Source organism: Sturnira hondurensis, unplaced genomic scaffold (assembly GCF_014824575.4).
Source record: "Sturnira hondurensis isolate 20B ecotype Veracruz unplaced genomic scaffold, ASM1482457v3 Scaffold0015596, whole genome shotgun sequence".
NCBI lineage: Eukaryota > Metazoa > Chordata > Mammalia > Chiroptera > Phyllostomidae > Sturnira > Sturnira hondurensis.
Genome location: NW_028088227.1, coordinates 16,823,712 through 16,843,149, shown reverse-complemented (window position 1 = coordinate 16,843,149; position 19,438 = coordinate 16,823,712). Strand labels below are relative to the sequence as shown.

Below are 19,438 nucleotides of genomic sequence, written 5' to 3'. Positions count from 1 at the left end.
CAATTTCAAAGTCCAGTGGGTAACATTTCTGTGGGTTATAAACAACCTCCAGTAATTCATGCTGGTATTATTATTGGTAATTATTAATTATAGTAATGTTTAGTGGGTAGCTTTGTGCACAGGGTCAATTTTTAAAAAAATAGAAAAGCGAAAGAGAATGGGTGTGTCCACTGTGACCTTTAATGGACTCTGTCTCACCCCTTGTCTGCGTGGGGATATCTGCTTGATTCAAACACCTAGAAAGGCAATGAAACTAGTGTACATCTGTGATGTAGCTTCAGACACCTCAGGCACACACACACTCTCCATGCATCCACATTCCCATACATACATATATATGTGCCATATGGGTTAGGAATAGACAGTAGAGACTTTGTTCTTCATTGTATTTGCCAAGTGTAAACAATAATTTCATTTAAACACTTTTATTTTTAGATGGATTTAAAAGATATTATGAAGAACCTACCTAAATTATTCTATTATGATCAGAAATATGGCTTCTATTCTGTGTATAGTTATTTTCCATAAAAGAGTATTCTTCCTGTTAAACAGATTGCTCACTTTTCTTTGTCTGCAGAGCCATAGTCCCTTCCCTGGAGGATATTTGTAACTTCTGGTGTTTTGTGTCTCCAGAAACATCAGTGATAAAAATGAGTGAAGTTGGTGGACATTGCTTATTTCTTAATTAGAAGGAAATGCTCATAGATCTTGGCCAAGCTGCAGTTGGAGATCTGGATAGAGGCTTCAGTCCTAATGTGGAATATGATTCTCACTAGTGCGGTCTCTCAAAGCTGGTGTGTAATTGTCTCCACAGCTCTATTTATTCTCCTATGACTTTGACTTTAAGAACACACAGGAAAATCCCTGAATTTCACCTGCCACATATCACTGCCCGCCAAAAATGATTTTAAAAATGCATTCTCCTCCTTCCTCACTTTGCCCATTTTTTCCTCCTGTGCACTTGTCACCTTTGGACATTGTGTAATTACTTATTTATTTTGCTTATTGTCTGTCTTTCCCTCTTGTATGTGAACTCCACAAAGGCAGGACATTTTGTCTGTTCCATTCACTGCTGCATTTCTGCAAATGAGAACTGTGCCCGGCACATAGTAGGTGCTCCATAAGCAATTGTTGAGTGAAGAATGAATGAGTGGATTAATTTTATGGTGGTAGGCTATGGCTATAGCTTTACCATCAGCTGTTTTGGGGACCTGGAGAAAACACTAAGCCTTATTGAAAGAGATGAGTATTTTCTGTCATAGGCATCATTGGGAATTTAATAAAACACCAGACTCTTAGGAAAATGCAGGCACGTTAAAACACGTTCACAACAAGTTTCAGAGGTTTACTCATGGATCCTCAAAATTTCTTTCCAGCTCTACAATTCTGTCTTCCTCCCATGGCAGACTTCTTTTTGCTCTCCCCTCTACTTTCACCTCTTAAGTTTGCTCATTAAGCAATTTTTAAAGAACAAGTTAAATTTTCCTGCCTTTTTTTCTCTCTGATGAACCTAGAACTTAGAATTCCCTACTTTGCTGAAGATCCACTTCCCCCATGAAGTTAGTCATTTCCACACAGAACTACCTATAACCACCAAAGAGCTATATTTTCTTGCTTTTCCCCCTAGTGGACCCTCCTGTCCTACCATGGCCCACTAAGCCAATCTTACAGAGACCTTGCGGTCCTACACCTCTGGCCTTCCTTCATGTCTCTGAAATTCTCATTTTTTCCAAACATTTATTCAGAGTGTATTTTCTTTCAGAACGCTTCCACCATTACCACCCTGCTGGTTCATTTCTCTGACTGCACACCCTTGACAATTCAATGCCCTTTTTGCTTTTATCACTTTTTTGGACACATTACCTAGTTAAAATGGTCTTTTATTCCTTCCCTAGTCTCTAAGATTCTCAAAGAAAGAGAAATATATTCTTCTTTTCCTCTTTTGCCTTTTTATCTATCCTCCATATAGTTAGTATGAAATAAATGTTACTGATACATTTCAACATAGAAAGCACATGCGCAATTGTATCAGTAGTACCTGGTAGCAATAAGGATTTATTTATTTGGGATAAGGCTTTAAGAAAGGTAGGTAATGATATAGGACATCATTTAGAGTTAAAATGGGTGCTACCTCGCTGAAACAGACAGAAGTCCCTGGTTTTGCTGGCGTCTGTTCTGATGGTGGGTACCAAAATATTTTATCAGTCACAAAATATTTTGAAAATCACCTGGTGTAGGCAAAACACTTAAAAAGGACAGAAACTTCCTTTTATTTTTATAAGAGAAACCTGGATTGGGGAAAGGCAGAAGGGGCTGCCAAGTCCAAAGTGTATTACTAACCCATCTGGGGCAGGGTGCAGCTGCAGATTACCAGCTGACTGAGGTCACTGTTTGACCTTGTTTATTCCATGGAGGTAGTTCCCAAAGAACTAGTTAGTTTGTACAGTTTAAAAAGAATACTCAGTGACTAAATACAGTAAGATGAGATATCATTCCTGACACTGGGAATTAAAATTTCCCAAAATTAAATAAATTTTAAAATTCCTTTTATTTTTTCCTCTTGGGAATTATATTTATTCTCAACTATATAAAAGCAATTATTTCCAAGAGCAAGATATTCCCTTGTTGTAAATATCTAAATTACAAAATATCAAGACAATGTTTTATGAAAGGAAAAAGCTTTTGGGGGGCTAGGAAACCAAGTAGTCTGTCTTGTCTGGAAATAATGCCCCGTATAACTGTTAAAAAATAAATACTACTACTCAAAGGCTTATTAAAAAGAACAGAATGTACCTGTGTGGTGTCTTGTAAGGTGAGGTATTTTCCCAGGTTATAATCACATTCTTTCATGAACACGCAGCAGCGTACCTTCCACCCGGAGCAAAGTACCAGTTAGTTTACCTTACTTCCTCTTCGGGGAAGTTCCTTTAAAATCCCCTTTTATAATGACTATCAAAGTGAACAACAGCAACAACAACAAAAAACCCTTTATCAAATGACACAAGCAAGGAGCTTCCTGGTTTCTGCGTGACTGCAAATGCTGGTTCAGAGATTGTGGGAGATACTGTCACTTTATTACACATTATTTACACATGCCAAGCCCTGATGTGTTTGTGTTTTGGAGGACAGAGAAGTCAGTTTCATTTATGATCTTTACATTATACCAAGTGTTCTCTTTGGGAGAGGAGAGTGGTTACATTGGAATCTGTGGTCTGAGGCCAGTAACTTTGGAATCTGAGCTGCCACTGGAAAGGAGCAGAGAAGCCTTCTCCCTCAAGCACTTTAAACTCCAAGCTGTGTGGCAAGCACTACCTCGTGAAAACGTAGGCACTATCTGACCTAACATTCAACATTCAGTAGAAACCGAAAGCCTCTATGAAATGCCCACATCGAGGTACAATGTATTAATTATTTCCTCAGTGAGTATTTAACTGCTCCAAAGGCTACATGGCCTGTAGCAGACCGAGTCTTGGTGCTGAGGGGGGCTGCCAGCTTCAAGTGCACACAGGGAATAGTTTAAAAATTTAAAGAAAGTAAATGCAGCATTAGCTAGTGCACACACTACATGCCAAAATAGAAGGGAAGTCACCCAGTAGTGCAGGCATTCTGGGTAGGCCAGTTTAAGCAGCGCCACTACGAGTAACAAGCAGTAAGGGCGGAAATTTTCCCTGGAGCCCAGAGGGTCAGGGAAGATAATACTGACGAAATGGTGGGTGACAGACAGTGAGTGGAGGGCTCAACGTTATGTTGATTTCTCTACATTTTGACCCATATCTATACTCTTTAAATGTTGATAGTAGGTAACACTGCATACATTCTGTTGTTTTTAAAAAAGATTTATCTTGGCTTTTTTATAAAATAAAAGTTATGCTAAGTTTCTGTTAGCCTTTTGGATTAGTAAAATGGTCTACTGCCACCTGGTGGAAATACATCCTAGTCAAGAATGGCCGGTCACATGGGGAAAAATTTCAATTTCAATACAAAGGGAAGTGAGATCGTGTGTATGTACATTCACTTGTGTTCCACCATGACCTCAAATCCAAGCCAAGTATACAATTTCTCCCTTAAATTAATTATCTTCAAATAGGTGCTATTTACTGAGCATCAAGCACATTACACATTTTATTTTATTTTTTAACCTCAAAATAAGCCTACAGGGTAATTATTTTTATTCTTACTAACACATGAGGACATACAGGGATAGGGAAGTGAAAACAACTTCCTCCAAAAGGTGCCATAGGTAATTCTTAACCATTATTATACTTTTACTTCTGAGGTGTTGCCCGGTGTATTATCTATAATCACTTGCCCCATTTTCCTTTGAGAGTTTCCTTGTGTCTGTCAATTCGAACTGCCAAAGTTTCTAGGATAGATCTTTAAAACACAGATTTTTGTAGAATATTCCCGCCTGACTTCTTTTATTTTTTTATGTTTAAGTGACTTGTAACATGATATAAAACTATATTTTATTGTAAATATCTAAATTACAAAGAATGTAAAGTAAAAAGTAAAAGTCCTTTGTCATCTTTTTCTCATCTCGCACTAAGATCCAGAAAAATAAGTACGTATAGTTTTTAGTTTGTTGGCTTTTAAAATAGAAGTAAAACTAGGATGTCCTATCACCCTGCACATAACCCTTTTTTGTTGAACAGTGTGTCTTGTAGCTCCTTCTGTGTCCATGCTGTGGAATTTCTACACAATAGATGGTGGATGAATGTTTGCAAAATAAACCAAATCTTTGACTTCAGTCACATACTCCCTGCTCTGTTTTCATGTAATTAAGTATTTTCCAAGGTTGTAGATTATTTTGGGTCTCCTCTTTTTTTTTTGGTTCTTAAACAAGATCTCTTTCCTGGCACATATGGCATAGCAATAATGATCATTTTCATTGAAATATCATATTCAGTATCAGTAAGGATTTGTGTATGTGAGCATGTATGCTGTCATTTTACTGGATAAACTTTTACATGTAGGTGCCAAACTGTAACTTATTCTTAGCCATCTTGTGTAAATTTCTAACTTCTTGACTACTTCTGTACATCAGCAGTTCTCAACTTATATAGTTTCATCTGGACCTTTATGAAAACCAGGATTGCAGGGCGCCTTCCTCAGAGTTCACCAGTCTCCTCCGTGTGGTGCTGATGCTCCAGGTCTGGGAGTTACATACTTCAAACCTCCCAGGACATCCTGGCCCTTCTCAGCACTTGCTGTTTACCACAGACAAGAACGATGGCTTTACAAGGGTGTTGGAAATGGCTGTGGTGGACAACCAGACCTGGGATGTGCACACCCTCCCAGAATAGGGACAGCAGGGTGTCCAAAGACAGAATTGAAGAGAATGACAGTTCTGCCGGAGGCTCAACCCACAGATAAGGACCAGTTTTCACATGTGCAGAGCGTGGAACAAGCCCATTAGTCCTTAGAGCAGCAGGTGCTCTCCTGAGTGCAAACTGTGGCAATTATGTCTTCTTTGAATATGAAGGATGACATTATAATGTCACTGTATCCAGAGAGAAAGCAAGTTTTTATTTATGTTCACTTTCTGATGGGAGCTCAGCCAAGTAAAATTACAGGTGTCGAGTGAGCGGATGCATCCAGTCAAATGTTTACATCCACTGTATTGTTATCATGGATTCAATACTGATGTGCTTTACCTTGTAAAGTCATTGTATCAACGTATTATACAAGGCTAAAGAATTGGTGAGTCAGAAAGGATTTTAAAAAAATATAGTATTTCTCTCTGTCAAGAGTAAAATTACTATATCTCTAATCATTTGATTTACAAAAACTGCTTGCTTGTACATAAACTGGGCAGAGAAAATACATCATTTGTAGTATCTAAAATACAAATGTAATGTGTGTACATAAAACATATAATGGAGTATTTATTTTGAGAATAATGAATTGTAGGAGATATAATCATACTTCTGCTAGATAAATTATAATTCTTATAAAGTTTTACATATTTACATTTTGATCAAACATCTTATTATTTATGCATACTCAATGTACTTGGAATCAGGAAGATGCATGGAATTGATCAGTATATTTAATCCCTGTTGCTTCTTTGCTTGAAACATTTGCATAAAGAAATCTTTCCATTTCTGGAAATGAAGTCTAAAAAAAAATGCCTGTGTGTTTTAACTATTCATTTACCTTTCACTAAGTATGTGTGCACTCACAAAAATATGTAGTGTTTTTATATGTTTGCATAAACTTGACAAAAATGCATTACAGTGTGTTATTCAACTTCTTTTTGCCTTTCAACAATTTATTTTTAACCGATGCATAGTATTCCATTTGATCTATGAGTAAATTTATCTATTTTCCTATTATGGACATCTAAGTCATTTTCAAATTTTTAATGCTACAATTATTCAGTGAATGTTCTTGTAGCATATACAGCATATATTTTAACATATGGTCTAGGAAGGAAATTGAATCTTATACAAATATTCACCTTTACTAGAGATTGACAAATTGGTCTCTGAGCTACTTATGCCTAATTATATTGCCACTGGCATTGTATTAAGGTTCTTTTTTCAATTTTCCTAATAACTGATTGAGAGTTTTTAATTTTTAGGATGTGAGTTTTTAATTTTGTCAGCCTGAAGAATGTTGTTATATTTTATTGTTTTTAATTCTTAACATACCTAATACTTCTAACTATCAACACAGAGAGAAGCTGTGCTTTCTTTCTTGTTTTAAAAATTAGTTATTGGGTTTTCCTCTTCTGTGAACTGTCAAACATATCCTATGCCAGTTTTTACAATGTATTGTCTTTTTCTTATTGTTTGCATGTCTTTATATAATCTGAAAATTAATATTATTTTGGTTATATATTTTGAAAAATTTTTTCAGGTCTGTGACTTATATTTTAGTTTTATTTCATAGTAATATTGTTGTTGTAGAAGTTTTTAATTGTGGTGTACTGAACATTATCAATCTTTTCCTTTAAAATTTGTATGTCTTTTTCTTTTTGCATTTTCTAAGAAAACTTTCTTAGTCCAGTGTTGTCAGAGTTTTAAATGTTTGCACTTTTTATTAGGTCTTTAATCTGTATAGAATCATTGTGTATAGTGTAGGTAGCATGGATTTATGGATTCTTGTGGATTATTAATAGTACCAGCACCATTTATTGAATAATTAATCCTTTCATCACTAATTTATATGCTTGAGTCTGTGTGAAATTTTTGTCATGTTCCAATATTCTGTTGACCTATTTTGCAGTGGTAGAAAACATGCATTTCTACTTTCCCGTGAGTTCCCTACATGATCGTCCTCAGAATGCTTCCAGGCCTTTCAAAATTTCAGTTGGGCAAACAATGGTCCACGGGCATAAATTTGGCCCCTGAGGTTGACCAATGTAGTAGTCAGTGTAGCCCGCCAACTCTTTCTCGTTCTCTGACTTACAGAAAGTAGTGGGATTGCACTTTCGATTCCTTGTATTTAGCATGACCAGAGATTAGACTTTCTTGTCAGTGAGTTCTTTCCTGAATAGAAGCTTTAAATTGAAGTTCCAGGAACCAGTAGGGGATTTGCCACCTTTTCCAATCCTGCCCTGGCAATCATGGGCCTGTGGAAATGCAAAGTCTCTGTAAACACAGACATGGATGTGGAGCCAAACCCTGAGGACATGTAGTTGAGTGTAAAACAAATCTTGGTTGTCTTAAACCACCAAGAGTTTTGGAGTTATTACTATTCCAACATAACCTGGCATATCCTCACTGAAACAGTTACTACGTGATTTGCAATTTAGTAATTGAGGAAGTGGTAAAGAAACACCATGCATTTGTTAGATGGTAGTATTTATATTTAATGTTTCTTTTTATTTTTAATTCCTTTTCCCTCCTTCTAACTACATCACTCATATTTCTCAATACTCAAGACCTGCCAAACCAATTGGAACCATTTTTGGTGGCCTATAGTTCCCCTTCCAGCCTGCAATTCTCACCCAGCTTGTATTTCTTCCTTCAAGTCAGCATTTCCTTTCTTGAGGAGTTGACATTTTTAAAGGTGAAAGATCAGTGTTTTACCTGAAACCTTTACTGAGAAAGATCAACATTATGACCCTGTAGTGGGGACTTGTTGGTGAGAGGGCACTTTCTCAGCTCCCCCTTATTTATTACACGGGTGCCTACTGACTCCATATGCATTTCAGACTGGCTGTGACATTAAAATAGTCATAGTCATTTGTTGGTGTGACTTAATCCCATTCTCGAAACTGTGTGTTCAGTATCTGACTCGTATTTCTGGAATGTTTACTTATTGCCTGAAAGGATAAGAGGGTGAAGATAAGAAGTGGAGGTGGGACTAAGAAAATACTTCCTTGGCAAAAGCAGCTTTTTCACATAATCTCTCCATGCATGAAAGTTTCCTGTATGTTAATAAGTTCCCCCTAAATATGCAAAATCATATCACATTATGGTGGGGGGAGGAAATAAATGAATTCGTGTCTAGAGTACTACATTTTCAATTGCTCACACTTTAAAGAAAAATGTATGAATCCTTTGATTGGAATCTTTGCCTCCTAATACCCAGGAGGGGTTGGGTGAGGTAGAGGGTGGTTGGATGGTGATGGTGAGTAACTTCGAAGTAATGAAATGTGCCACATTTATGGGGTGGACCCACCCAGAGGCTTTGATAGGATGAAAGGGCTGAGGACCTTCCTCAGGGCTCGGAGACAATGCAGGTGTGAGGAGGATGTGGGAGCCAGCAAGCAACCGAACTTCTTGTCTGCAACGTTTTAAAAGACGCTTCTGTGGGGGTTACAAACATTCTGAAAAGTCATCTTAAGTTTCAAAAGCATGTATACCTATAGCTGTTTCACTAGAGATGATCAAACATTTCTATGTTAGCATTCTTTCTTGTCACGCTTCCTGTTTCTTAAAAAATGAATGTTGATTGGTTAATTAAAGTTTACATCTTCCTCTTTTTAGGTGGTTCTTTGGAGCAATCAAGAGAGCAGATGCAGAAAAGCAACTATTATATTCAGAAAATCAGACAGGTGCCTTTCTAATCAGAGAAAGTGAAAGCCAGAAAGGAGATTTCGCCCTTTCAGGTAGGGGCATTGTTTTGTATGATTTAATCATGGGTTTGATTTCTATAGTTACGAACCTACTGTGTGAATTGGACATGTTAATTTTAAACTTGCCTTTTTTCTTATTTTTCACAATAGCACCAAATCACATATATTGAGCTACTCCAGAGTAATATAAAAATTAGCCTGGAATGTATATCTATGGCTAGAAATCTCTATGAACAGTTTCAAATAACGTGCACTCTAGATTTGAAATAAAAAACATATGGATCTGGCTGCATTTTTCTCACTTGCATTATCAAGGATCCAATTCCTCCAGGGAAATAATAAGGAAGAAGCAAAAACTATACTCTTGTCAAAATTGGCCTGGCCATAATACATTTTTTTTTGCACTTCATTTGTCTTTGTCTGGTAAATAGAAAATGAATTGAAATGCTGAATGCAAATGCATTTGATTAACTCCATGACTTACTAACATTTTGTCAAATGTAGTTTTTCAGCTAAGAGTCAAGGACATGTTTAATTTACAGGGCTCTAGGAAGGAAGCACAGAAGTCCTGACAATTATCTTTAAGAGTGACAGGCACATGCATGTCTCTGCTTTCAAGAATCTGTGCTTCTTGGTGTGTGTCCCGATGCTGCAGAATGGCCTCTCTTAAGAACGGCTCCAGTCCATCTCTCCTGTGAGACTTTTTCCTCACCCTTCTCTGACCTCTGTATTGTCTAATCATTTGTGTTGTTATTCCCTTTGAAGCATCTATTTTGCTTCACCAACCAGATGCAAGCCTTTTGGGGGAAGAGATTTTTGCCTTCCCCTATCCCTGTTGCCCTGTAACAAAAGTTTATTGAACACCATGCCCACACACCTTGTTGTGTCTGCCTGGCTCTCTGAGCCAGAAGTGAGGACGCCTGCGCGGCACAGTATGGAACCTGGTCCTGAGCCCACGAGTACTGGGAACTTTGATCTGACCTGAACCAAGGCCAGGTGGTGTGTTTGGTATCTATTTTCTTCTATATCTGATGGTCCCAAATATCAGGGCAGGTAGATGGGAGCTGGAGGGAATTAAAGGCAATAGTATTGAGGCAGGTTTTCCAGGTTTTGTCTTTCAGTTCCTGCCTATTCTGACACCTAGTCACCATGGTGTTACAGAATCTTGTGGATGTAGCTCCACCCCTACCCAGTTACAAAATGGTGTTCTCTAATTACCACTCTTGAAACCTTCCCAATTGTGATGTGACACTGACCTTTCTAATTTTGGAATTCCCAGGGTGATAAAATTTTTAATGGCTCATATATGTTATGGGCATTAGGTACGAAGAACTGACCCAAACAGGCGGGGCCTTCACACTGGTCCACACCTGTATACATCCAGGTGATGTAAGTGAACAGTTTATTATGTATAATAGATTTTTTCTGACTATGAGAGTAATATAATCATTTTTATTGAAACAGAAAGCTCAAAGAAGAATAATTTACAATAAAACTTTCTGAAGATATATTTTAAACACTAAACTGCCTTTCTGGCAAGGTTTTTTCTATGCTTCTTTAAATATATTAATTTAAATACACACACAGAAAAACACACATACAGAAAACAAAATTGAGATAATACTATAAATAAAAATATAAACAGATGTGTATGTGCATATGAGTGAGGGGGGACCCCCAAACCCCTGGAATTTATTTATAAAAATATGTATTTATTCTTACATGTTTAAATGTCGGCCACCTTCAAAGTACTCTCCATTTGATTCAGTACACCTGTTGAGACATTTTTTTCTCTTGAAAATGGGGTTGGAACTTGTTGATTTTGATGTCTTTGAGTACTTCTACCCTTTTTTTGTTTCACCTCTTCCACATCAGCAAAACATTTCCCTTTCAGGAGTTTTTTTCATCCGGGAAAACAAAAAAATGTCACTTGGGGTAAGATCAGGTGAAAAGGGAGTGGGGGGCACAGGGGTCATGCTGGTTTTGGTCAGCAAACTGATGAACACTCCTCATGCTACGGGCAGGTGCGCTTGTAAATCACCCATCGTGAAATTGGCAAATGCGTTGAAAGAGTCTTCAAAAAAAGTCACTGAAGCCGAATGCAGCCTCTCACAACAATGCCAGCTGGAACAACAATACAGATGGGTCCTTGAACACTCACCTAGCAGGGGAAGCCTGTACTGCAAAGGACCTGCCCTCCAGAAGATAATTCTGGTTTTATTTTTTGTCCCCCCTCATATAGGCATACGCGTGTGTACCTACATGTATATGCCAATCTATATGCATTGGTATGTGTGAGTGGGTGTATGTGACGTGGCTCTAGGCTTCATTTTCCTTGTATCTCAGTATCCTGTGAACATTTTTCACATTATTCAATATTTTTACATCATTATTTTTAGAAGTCACATTACTTTCCACGTTTGGGAGGGTCATCATTTATTTAACCACTTTCATATTTTGTGCATTTTCATTATTTTCAGTTATATTGCTGTTATAAAATAAGATGCAATGCATATCCTTGAAGATAAGTATTTGAAGAGTTTCCACGAGAATACTATATTTAGAAAAAGAAAGAGAAATTGTTTTGAAATTTCTATGTCTAATGATAAGAAGAGCTGCAGGATAATTCCTTAGAGACGTTAATGCATCCATGTTTGTTTATTTGCCTTTGCCAGTATTTACATGTCAAATGAGGTAGTCATTATCTAGCCAGAAGCTAGATTAAATCTTTTAGATTAGCATTAAAGTATAGAATAATAACATCATCATGAGAAAAACAAACTAAAAGTGAAATTAGCTGAGTCACATCTTTGAGTAATACTCAAGCTAATACTTGGCTGTTCTGAAAATTGTCTAAGTAGAATGCTGTGGCACAAAACAGCTTTATAGGCTTAGACCAAATGACAACGGTGTTGGCTGTTAGGTGCTGAGAATCCTCTAGCGCTTGCTTACGGATTTAGTGAGCTTTGTAGGCCCTACTTGGAGATCAGCATATCATTACAGATTCTTTTTCAATAAGTCACACAATTTAGAGTGTTTCAAACAAATTATCTGATCGCTGTGTATTCACAGGGGGACAAAGTAAATGCAGACCGTTATGCTATACTGAAAGGAAAGTTCTCTTATTAGCCAGAAGGAGGGCTATACATGAGGAAAATGGAAAGAAAATGGTCTTCAGTATATCTACATTAAAATGAACAAACAAACAATCTAATGGCTGACTGTTGATTACCACGGAGGATCTTCAGACAGACCACTCATGGATTTGTTTCGTGGGGCAGTTTCTTCCTTAATCAGTCAGATTGATGGATGGTCTTCAGTTTTGCTGACTGCCATGCTGCTCAAGACAGGCGAATAATATCTCCTTTCTATCTCTGCCTCTTTCCCACGTGAGTTTCCTTAGAAGCATTGTCTTTGTTCCTTGGACGGCTGTGGCTTGCAGCTGTCAGAAACAAGCTTATGATTTACTGAGGCGGGGTGGTGGGGAGGGGGCACTCCAGAAGCAGCAGCTCAAAGCTGGAGTGGGTGCTAATTGGCTTGTTGTGGGTCCTTGCCTGGCTGTGGGCTCTTGTGAGGTCTGAGTAGATCTGGGAAGAGAGTGAGGGCCGTGACACCTCTCATAACGGCAAGACACTAATTAGCTGTGAATTACAGAGGCGCTTTTGGATGTCACATATATTATATGTGGCAGCTGGAGAATCTGTCTTCATTAGATGGGTGACAGGTAGTTTTAGTGGCCCTACTGTTATTTGTCATTGGTAGCGAATTGTTTTTCTGAAGAAAAATATAAAATTCTGACTGCATGTGAACTAGTTTGGCTATTTCTTGACTTCAATCAATTCATTTAAAGAAAACTATTATTGTTTTTATCACTAATATTAATTCAATGTTTGGTATCCCATAAGCACTTGTACTATTGTTTAAAGTACATTTTAAGGAAAATGCACTCGGAGGACTAGAACTGAGCTGTAGGTGAGTTTTTCAGAAGAGATTCCACATTGCACATTGTAAGTTTACTTTAGACAACTCTGCAGATTCATTCCCATTCAGGGAAATCCTCTCAAAAGCAAGTCATCACAGACTGACTCTGACTGAAAAATCACTACATTGAGCACATGAGGCATAAAAGCTCATCAGCAATATTCAGTGTGATTCATCTAGGAGTGGAGATCATTTATTTCTATATTTGTTTATTTCTTCAACAGACACTCAAGGTGCCTACTGTGTGCTAGACCTTTGCTGGGTGAAGAGCAGCAAAGACAACAGGCCCCAGGCCCTGAGCTCAGTCTGCAGGAGGGTTATATTACAATTCAGTGTCTTGATGTAAGATAAGAGAGGTCAGGGGCCAAGTGCCCCAGGGGAGTCAGGAAGGTTTCACAGAGGACAGAGCATTTGGGTTCTGTGTCAATTTGTGTCACAAATTAGCCGTGTGGGAAGATTGGTCCTGGCAAGGCAAGGGCACAGCATTGTGAACGTGTCTGGTGTTCGATGGAGCAAAGGGTGGAGGATAGTGTGTGTGTGTGTGCAGGTGTGTGTAGACTGCTCAGGGCCTTGCATGTTACGCTAAGGAATTTGGCCCTTACTCTATAGAAGGAAGTCTTAGGCAGAAAGTGACCTGGTCTGACCTTTGCTAGCATGGCGAGAGATTTATAGAGAATAGTCTGAGGAGGAGTGAGAGAGACAAAGGCAGTGACATCACTTGCTGCTGTGCAAAATCACAAGTGTGAGACAGTGGAGTTCGTCAGCATTCTGCAGAGAAGGGCAATGGAACCCAAGCTCCCCGGGCTGCCTTAGCGCTGGGCTCCAGCACAAGATGTCTCCAGAAGCCACAAGCCCCTGGGTTGCTCTCCTGTCTTTTATGAGGCAAGTGTGGGTGTGGCCCTAGGAGTAGGAATGAAAGTGTTTGCTTTGGTGCAAAGTAGAGTGAGTTTGGATATCAATTAATTGCAGGGTTGTTTGGAAACCCCAGCACCAATGGGCTTGGGCATGGTGGGAACTTAATGCTCCTCTTTCATGGAAGAGGAAACCATGGGGTCTGTGGGAAGTTGAATTCAGGTGCAGGTCCTCTTGCTGGGCATAGGGGGTGATGGTAGGACAGTCCCAGTGGGCCCAGGGAAAGCTCCCGGGGTTTATTACTAGACCTTCCTGCTCATCTCCACAGATGGTGGCCTGACCCAGGGGAGAGGTATGACAAGTAGGGAGTCGAGAATGGAAATGAAGAATATTTAGAAGATATGTACAAACAGGAATTGGTAGCTGATCATAAACGGGGCAAAATAAGGGAGAATGCAGAATCTAGAACTGGCTCTCAGATCTCTGATTTGAGTGCCGGGGGCAGAGTGGTGACTTTATCAAGACAAGGTATACAGAAGGGGTCGATGTACAGGGAGAGAGAAGAGAGGAGCAAAGGAAAGAAGCTCAGAGGGGTCTGGGGCAATTGCAGGTGAACGTACAAATAGCATTATCATGTTTTTGACTTGTTTCTGCTGGTTTTCAACAGAGTATTTACTATGATAAATTTCCATTACAATGAACATGAAGATCTCATGGAATATGCAGGACTTTTATAACACTTGGTGGCTGCTGTGAAGTCCCTTCTTAAGGATATGAAATATGCTTCTGTGGTGACATAATTTCATTTTTCAATAAGTATACTGGAATTTTTAGGACTAAATATGTGTCTTATTCTTCAGTGTTGCCAGTGCTCAAAGTATTGCACAAATGGTATATGTATCTTTATAGAAAAGATATCACTGTATTTTAAAGGCCTTTGGCCGGGGCAATTATGTGTTCATTAAAGATACTTGAAAATGGCTAGAATTATTTGAAGCAACTTTTTGAATAATCTAAATGATTAACCTGAGCGACACCGTGTATTTTAATACTTTGTAAGCATTTCTGCCTGTCTTATAAATTAATTCTGAAAGCAATTAAAGAAGTAATGAGGACAACAGTAGCTTCACTGGGAAAGATGTATACCATTTCACGCTGACCTTGTGTGTGCCCTTCAGGCTGAACTTACACATTCAAAGATTCATTTATATTTATGAGTAACTCTTTCAACATAGGCAAAAATGTACTTCTCAAACTAGGTTTTAACTTCTCGAGCAAAGATTCTTTTATGGCTTCTGTTCCTGCTTCTTCCCTGTCTCCCTGGTTTCCAGTGAAGTTTATAATGATGGCAGATGCTTACGCACCTCTTTACCCTGTATTCTATCAGGAACAAAGGTAAGACCACCATCACTTCCCCAAACCTCTGAAGTCCAGACCATGTCATTCTCCTATTTGCTGTGTTTCAGACCTGTTTTCGAGGGACAGTTTCTCGCCTTGAACGGCTAGTTGTATCCAGATAATAAAACTTCTGTAGGGCAGGCAAGATTGGAAAAGATTATCACTGGCGGTGTGGCTCTGTATCTTTTGTCTGCCTGGCACCGTGTTCAGCCCCAAACTTACTCTCCACCGACCACTGAGATGCCATTATTGCTTCTAAACTTTTAGGTCTGTTGACGCATTCTAATCTGAGAGTGGTTTGATGGCAAAAGGTTGTTTGCTTCATTATCAGTACCCTTAGCAACTCATTCATTCTTCATTCAAAATTAGTGTGGACCTAGTGGCCACAAGAGTGTGTCAGTAACTCTATTAGTATTAACCATGAATGTGAATATGATTGTATATCCCAAGTAGGGGCAAATATTAAATGGCTGGAAAAAATTGTTCCCTGAATTTATGCAGTGAGACTTTTATGGATTCTAGGAGCATTTTTATATTGGTTATAAATGTTTTGCTTTCTACAAAGTGCACATGCTACAAAGAACTTTTTATGTTAATAACTCTAATATCTCATATAAAATGTATTAAATTTTAAACATGTTGGTGCCATCATACAAAATGCCTTTTAATTAAAGTCATAATTTGGATGGCTCAGCTTAATTATAAATATCATCATCTATAATAGCAAGTGGACTATTTCATGAATTGTGTTATTTTCTGTCTTTTCTTAATAATACTACTGATAAATTACATTGCATATGTTTTAAATACTCTATAGAGCTAAATTAACAGTTTATTACATAGTACATAATAAACTGTGTTTGTGTCTGCACACACATGGACGCACAGGCAAAACCCCATTTTCTTTTGGGCGCTGCCTCGTGGAAAAACCCTCTGCCTCACTGCGAATCCGTGACTTGTACTTCTAGAGGCCATAACATTTTTTAGGAGGTTTGCAGTCTGATTTTTTTCTTCTTTCACTTGTCTGCAAGCGAAATCTACTTACCTGAATTTTCTCTTTTGGTTTTGCTTAATTTGTTTTACTTATTTAAAAAATCTCTCTGCGTGAGTAATTTGAGCTATTTGGAGGAAAGCATAGCAAAAAGAGATACATATTGTTGCCCTTTGAATGTAACTTTATAATAATAAGCAATTCCAGATATAAAATATATTGATAAGTCCTGTGGAGGTTGGTGAAATTGCTACCACTTTGTAATTCATGACATATTTTGAGAGAGAGACAGAGAGAGAGAGAGAAAGAGAGACAGATCTGGTCTTCTCCTCTTCTTCTAAGAGCACTGATAAAATCATGAGGATTCCACATGCCTGATGTCTTCTAACCCTAATTACCTTCCAAAGGCCCACTTCCTAGACCATTACATTAGAGGTTAGGGCTTCAACACATGAATTTGAGGGAAAAACAAACATTGAGTCCCTAGCAATTCCCAAGGACTGAATTCTGTTTCTTACCGCGAGCAGGCAATCCAGCAGACCACAAGTCCGCCCTTCCTCCAGGCGAGCAGCGGACGGACACTGACTGGCAGCAGGCTTCGAGGCCTGGTGTGAGTGTGAGAGGGAAACGTGTTCCGACCAGGTGGATGGGGTGAGGGGGGCGAGGAGGACAGTGCGTGTGTTTCTTTCCTAAAGGCCAAGTTCCTTTTCTTTTAGTGATGAGTATGATGGGGGAAAAAAGGAAAGCCATGGGAACTCCGAGTACACAATGACAAAATTTTCCAAGTTACATACTAGAACAGTGATTGTCAACCTTGTTTTCATCTCATGGGCGTGTAAACTGATTACTAGATTCTGCTGCACGCCAAAAAATATATCTTTTGCTGATATGAAAAAGACAGGTAGAATTTTGGTTTATTCACATTGAACGATTATTGTGCTGGCTGTTGTCATATTTTTAATTTGACTATCTAAGGGAAAAGAGGCCAGTGCCCAAGACTAAACAGTCAGATATTATATTTGAAATTTATATTTTAGAAATTCTTGCAGCACACTCATTGCAAATCACTGTTCTATAACATAAATTCTTTGATAAGCTGAAGTATTTCATAGAACAGAAGGTTCAGAAGTTGAATGCATTTGAAGAACACCTCGTATTAATTCTCTTTATCCTGACTTGACGAGGCACATCGAAGTCTCAGAAGTCTTCCAGGGGTAAAAAATTAACTTTTCAACCCAGAGTTTCCTAAGACAGTTGATTAAAGAACCATTTTTCCCCCTGTAAAACAGGGTTTGGGAAAAATAATAGTATAAGAGAAATAGTATAAGAGATGATAATAATCTGTACGTGCAGGGAAATTTCATACTTTTGAGCCATATTCACTAAAAGGAACAGATGAAAAATTTAAAAGCATTTAATTTGAAATTATAAAATACAAGAAAACATAAATCTGAAACTAGGCATAAAAACAGCATGAAAGGCAATATGTGGGAGAGAGCAAACAACAAAATTGTTATTGCAGGATGTAAGGAAGAAATTTGAGATGCACTCGGGGAGTAAAGAAAAATAGATGAAAATTCGTGAGGGCTGATAGTGCACCAACAGGGGACATTTCTTTGAAATTTACTACAATAATTAAATGCAATTAATTAAGGTTATAAATATAACCTACAGTTATATACATTATAGAAGAAAAATTCCCGAGTTTAAAAAAGAAATCTGTGCTGGCAGACTAAAAGTTCTCAAAGTTGTTACAAGCATAACAAATCGACACATGCATACCGAAGCCATCTTTTCAAAATACTTTAATATCAAGAATAAATGAAAAATTCTGTGAGCATCTAGGAGGAAGTAATTACCAAGACTGAGAATTGAGTTGGTCTCAGAATTCTTTTCTGCACCATTAAATATTAAAACTAGCTATAAACATTTAGAGAATCTTTCTTTTTTTCTCCCCTAATTTTATCGATAAAGTTGAAAAGTTAACTGTATACCTTTACCTAAATTAACCAAAGGTTAACACTGACATTTATTTTCTCTCTCCATCATTCATATATCTGTATATCTCTCTATACAGACATACATATATATTAATTGCAGATACCATGTCACTTCACCTTTAAAAACTTTGTATTAGTATGTAGGTTCCACAGATAAGGACACTCTCCTACATTATCATAATACCATTATTACACCCAAGAAATTTCACAGATACAATAATACTGTCTGCTATACAGTACATACTCAAATCTTGCTCTTTATTTTTTCTTTGCTTTTTGATACAATAAAGGATTATGCATTGCATTTGTTCATTGTAGCTCATTAACCTCTTCAAACATTTTTTTATTGTTGTTCAACTACAGTTGTCCTCGTTTCCCCCCCATTGTTCTCCCCTGCTTAGCCCACCTCCCTCCCTCATCTAGAAGAGTCAAAACACTTTAATAACTTCCCTTTGCGGACCACATACATTCTTACCTACTTGGACATTTCAGCCCTTCATAATGTTGCTGAAACCCGTTTTCTAGCCTAACCATTCATTCTCCCTTAAGTCACACTATGCTTCTTGCAGGATGAACACCAGCTATTGCATGATCATGCCTTGCACCTCCCTTCTTGTAACTTTTGTTTTCACTTTCTTTGAGCAAGGTACTTAGGATTGAGCACAGTGTTGAAAAATATTTTTGATACATATTTGTTTACTGAAAGTTAAATTGTTTCGATAGTATGGTACTGATTTTTTTCTCACCTCATCTTGTCTTTATATAGAAAAATTTTCAAAAATATTGGGAAGAATACTTTGAACTACTTTTTGACCATTCATTTTTTCATTAGTTGGTTTGGTCACCCGTTCATCACAGAATGTTTGGTTGTGTTTGCCATGTGGCAAAATTGTGCAAAGAACTAACTAGTTCACACTTTATCAGGCTTCGATTATTACGCATAGAAAACACCAAAGCAAAGTGCTTTAAGGCCTCAGATAAAAGAACAATTATTTTCTGTAAGAGATTAATAAGGGAAGGCATCACAGAAAAATGAGAGCACAGACAACTCTATAAGTAATAATGGGTAAGAATAAATGGAAATAATGTGAATGAAATAGTACTTTTTATGAGCAGAAATAGTACTTTTCTGCTTAGATAATGCCTGTTCTTAAGAACCGTTTTTACTTCAAAAAAGCAAACAATGCT

The 19,438-nt window shown here is 37.8% G+C and overlaps 1 protein-coding gene across 2 annotated transcripts in view; it reads left to right on the top strand.

The window, feature by feature from the left end:
- FRK (fyn related Src family tyrosine kinase) overlaps positions 1-19,438 on the top strand; it is a 91,185-nt gene that overhangs the window by 36,619 nt on the left and 35,128 nt on the right. For both annotated transcript variants that reach the window (XM_037065079.1, XM_037065081.1), the window contains exon 2: positions 8,940-9,061. In XM_037065079.1, the coding sequence (XP_036920974.1) occupies positions 8,940-9,061 (122 nt within the window). The remainder of the gene's footprint in view (positions 1-8,939; positions 9,062-19,438) is intronic.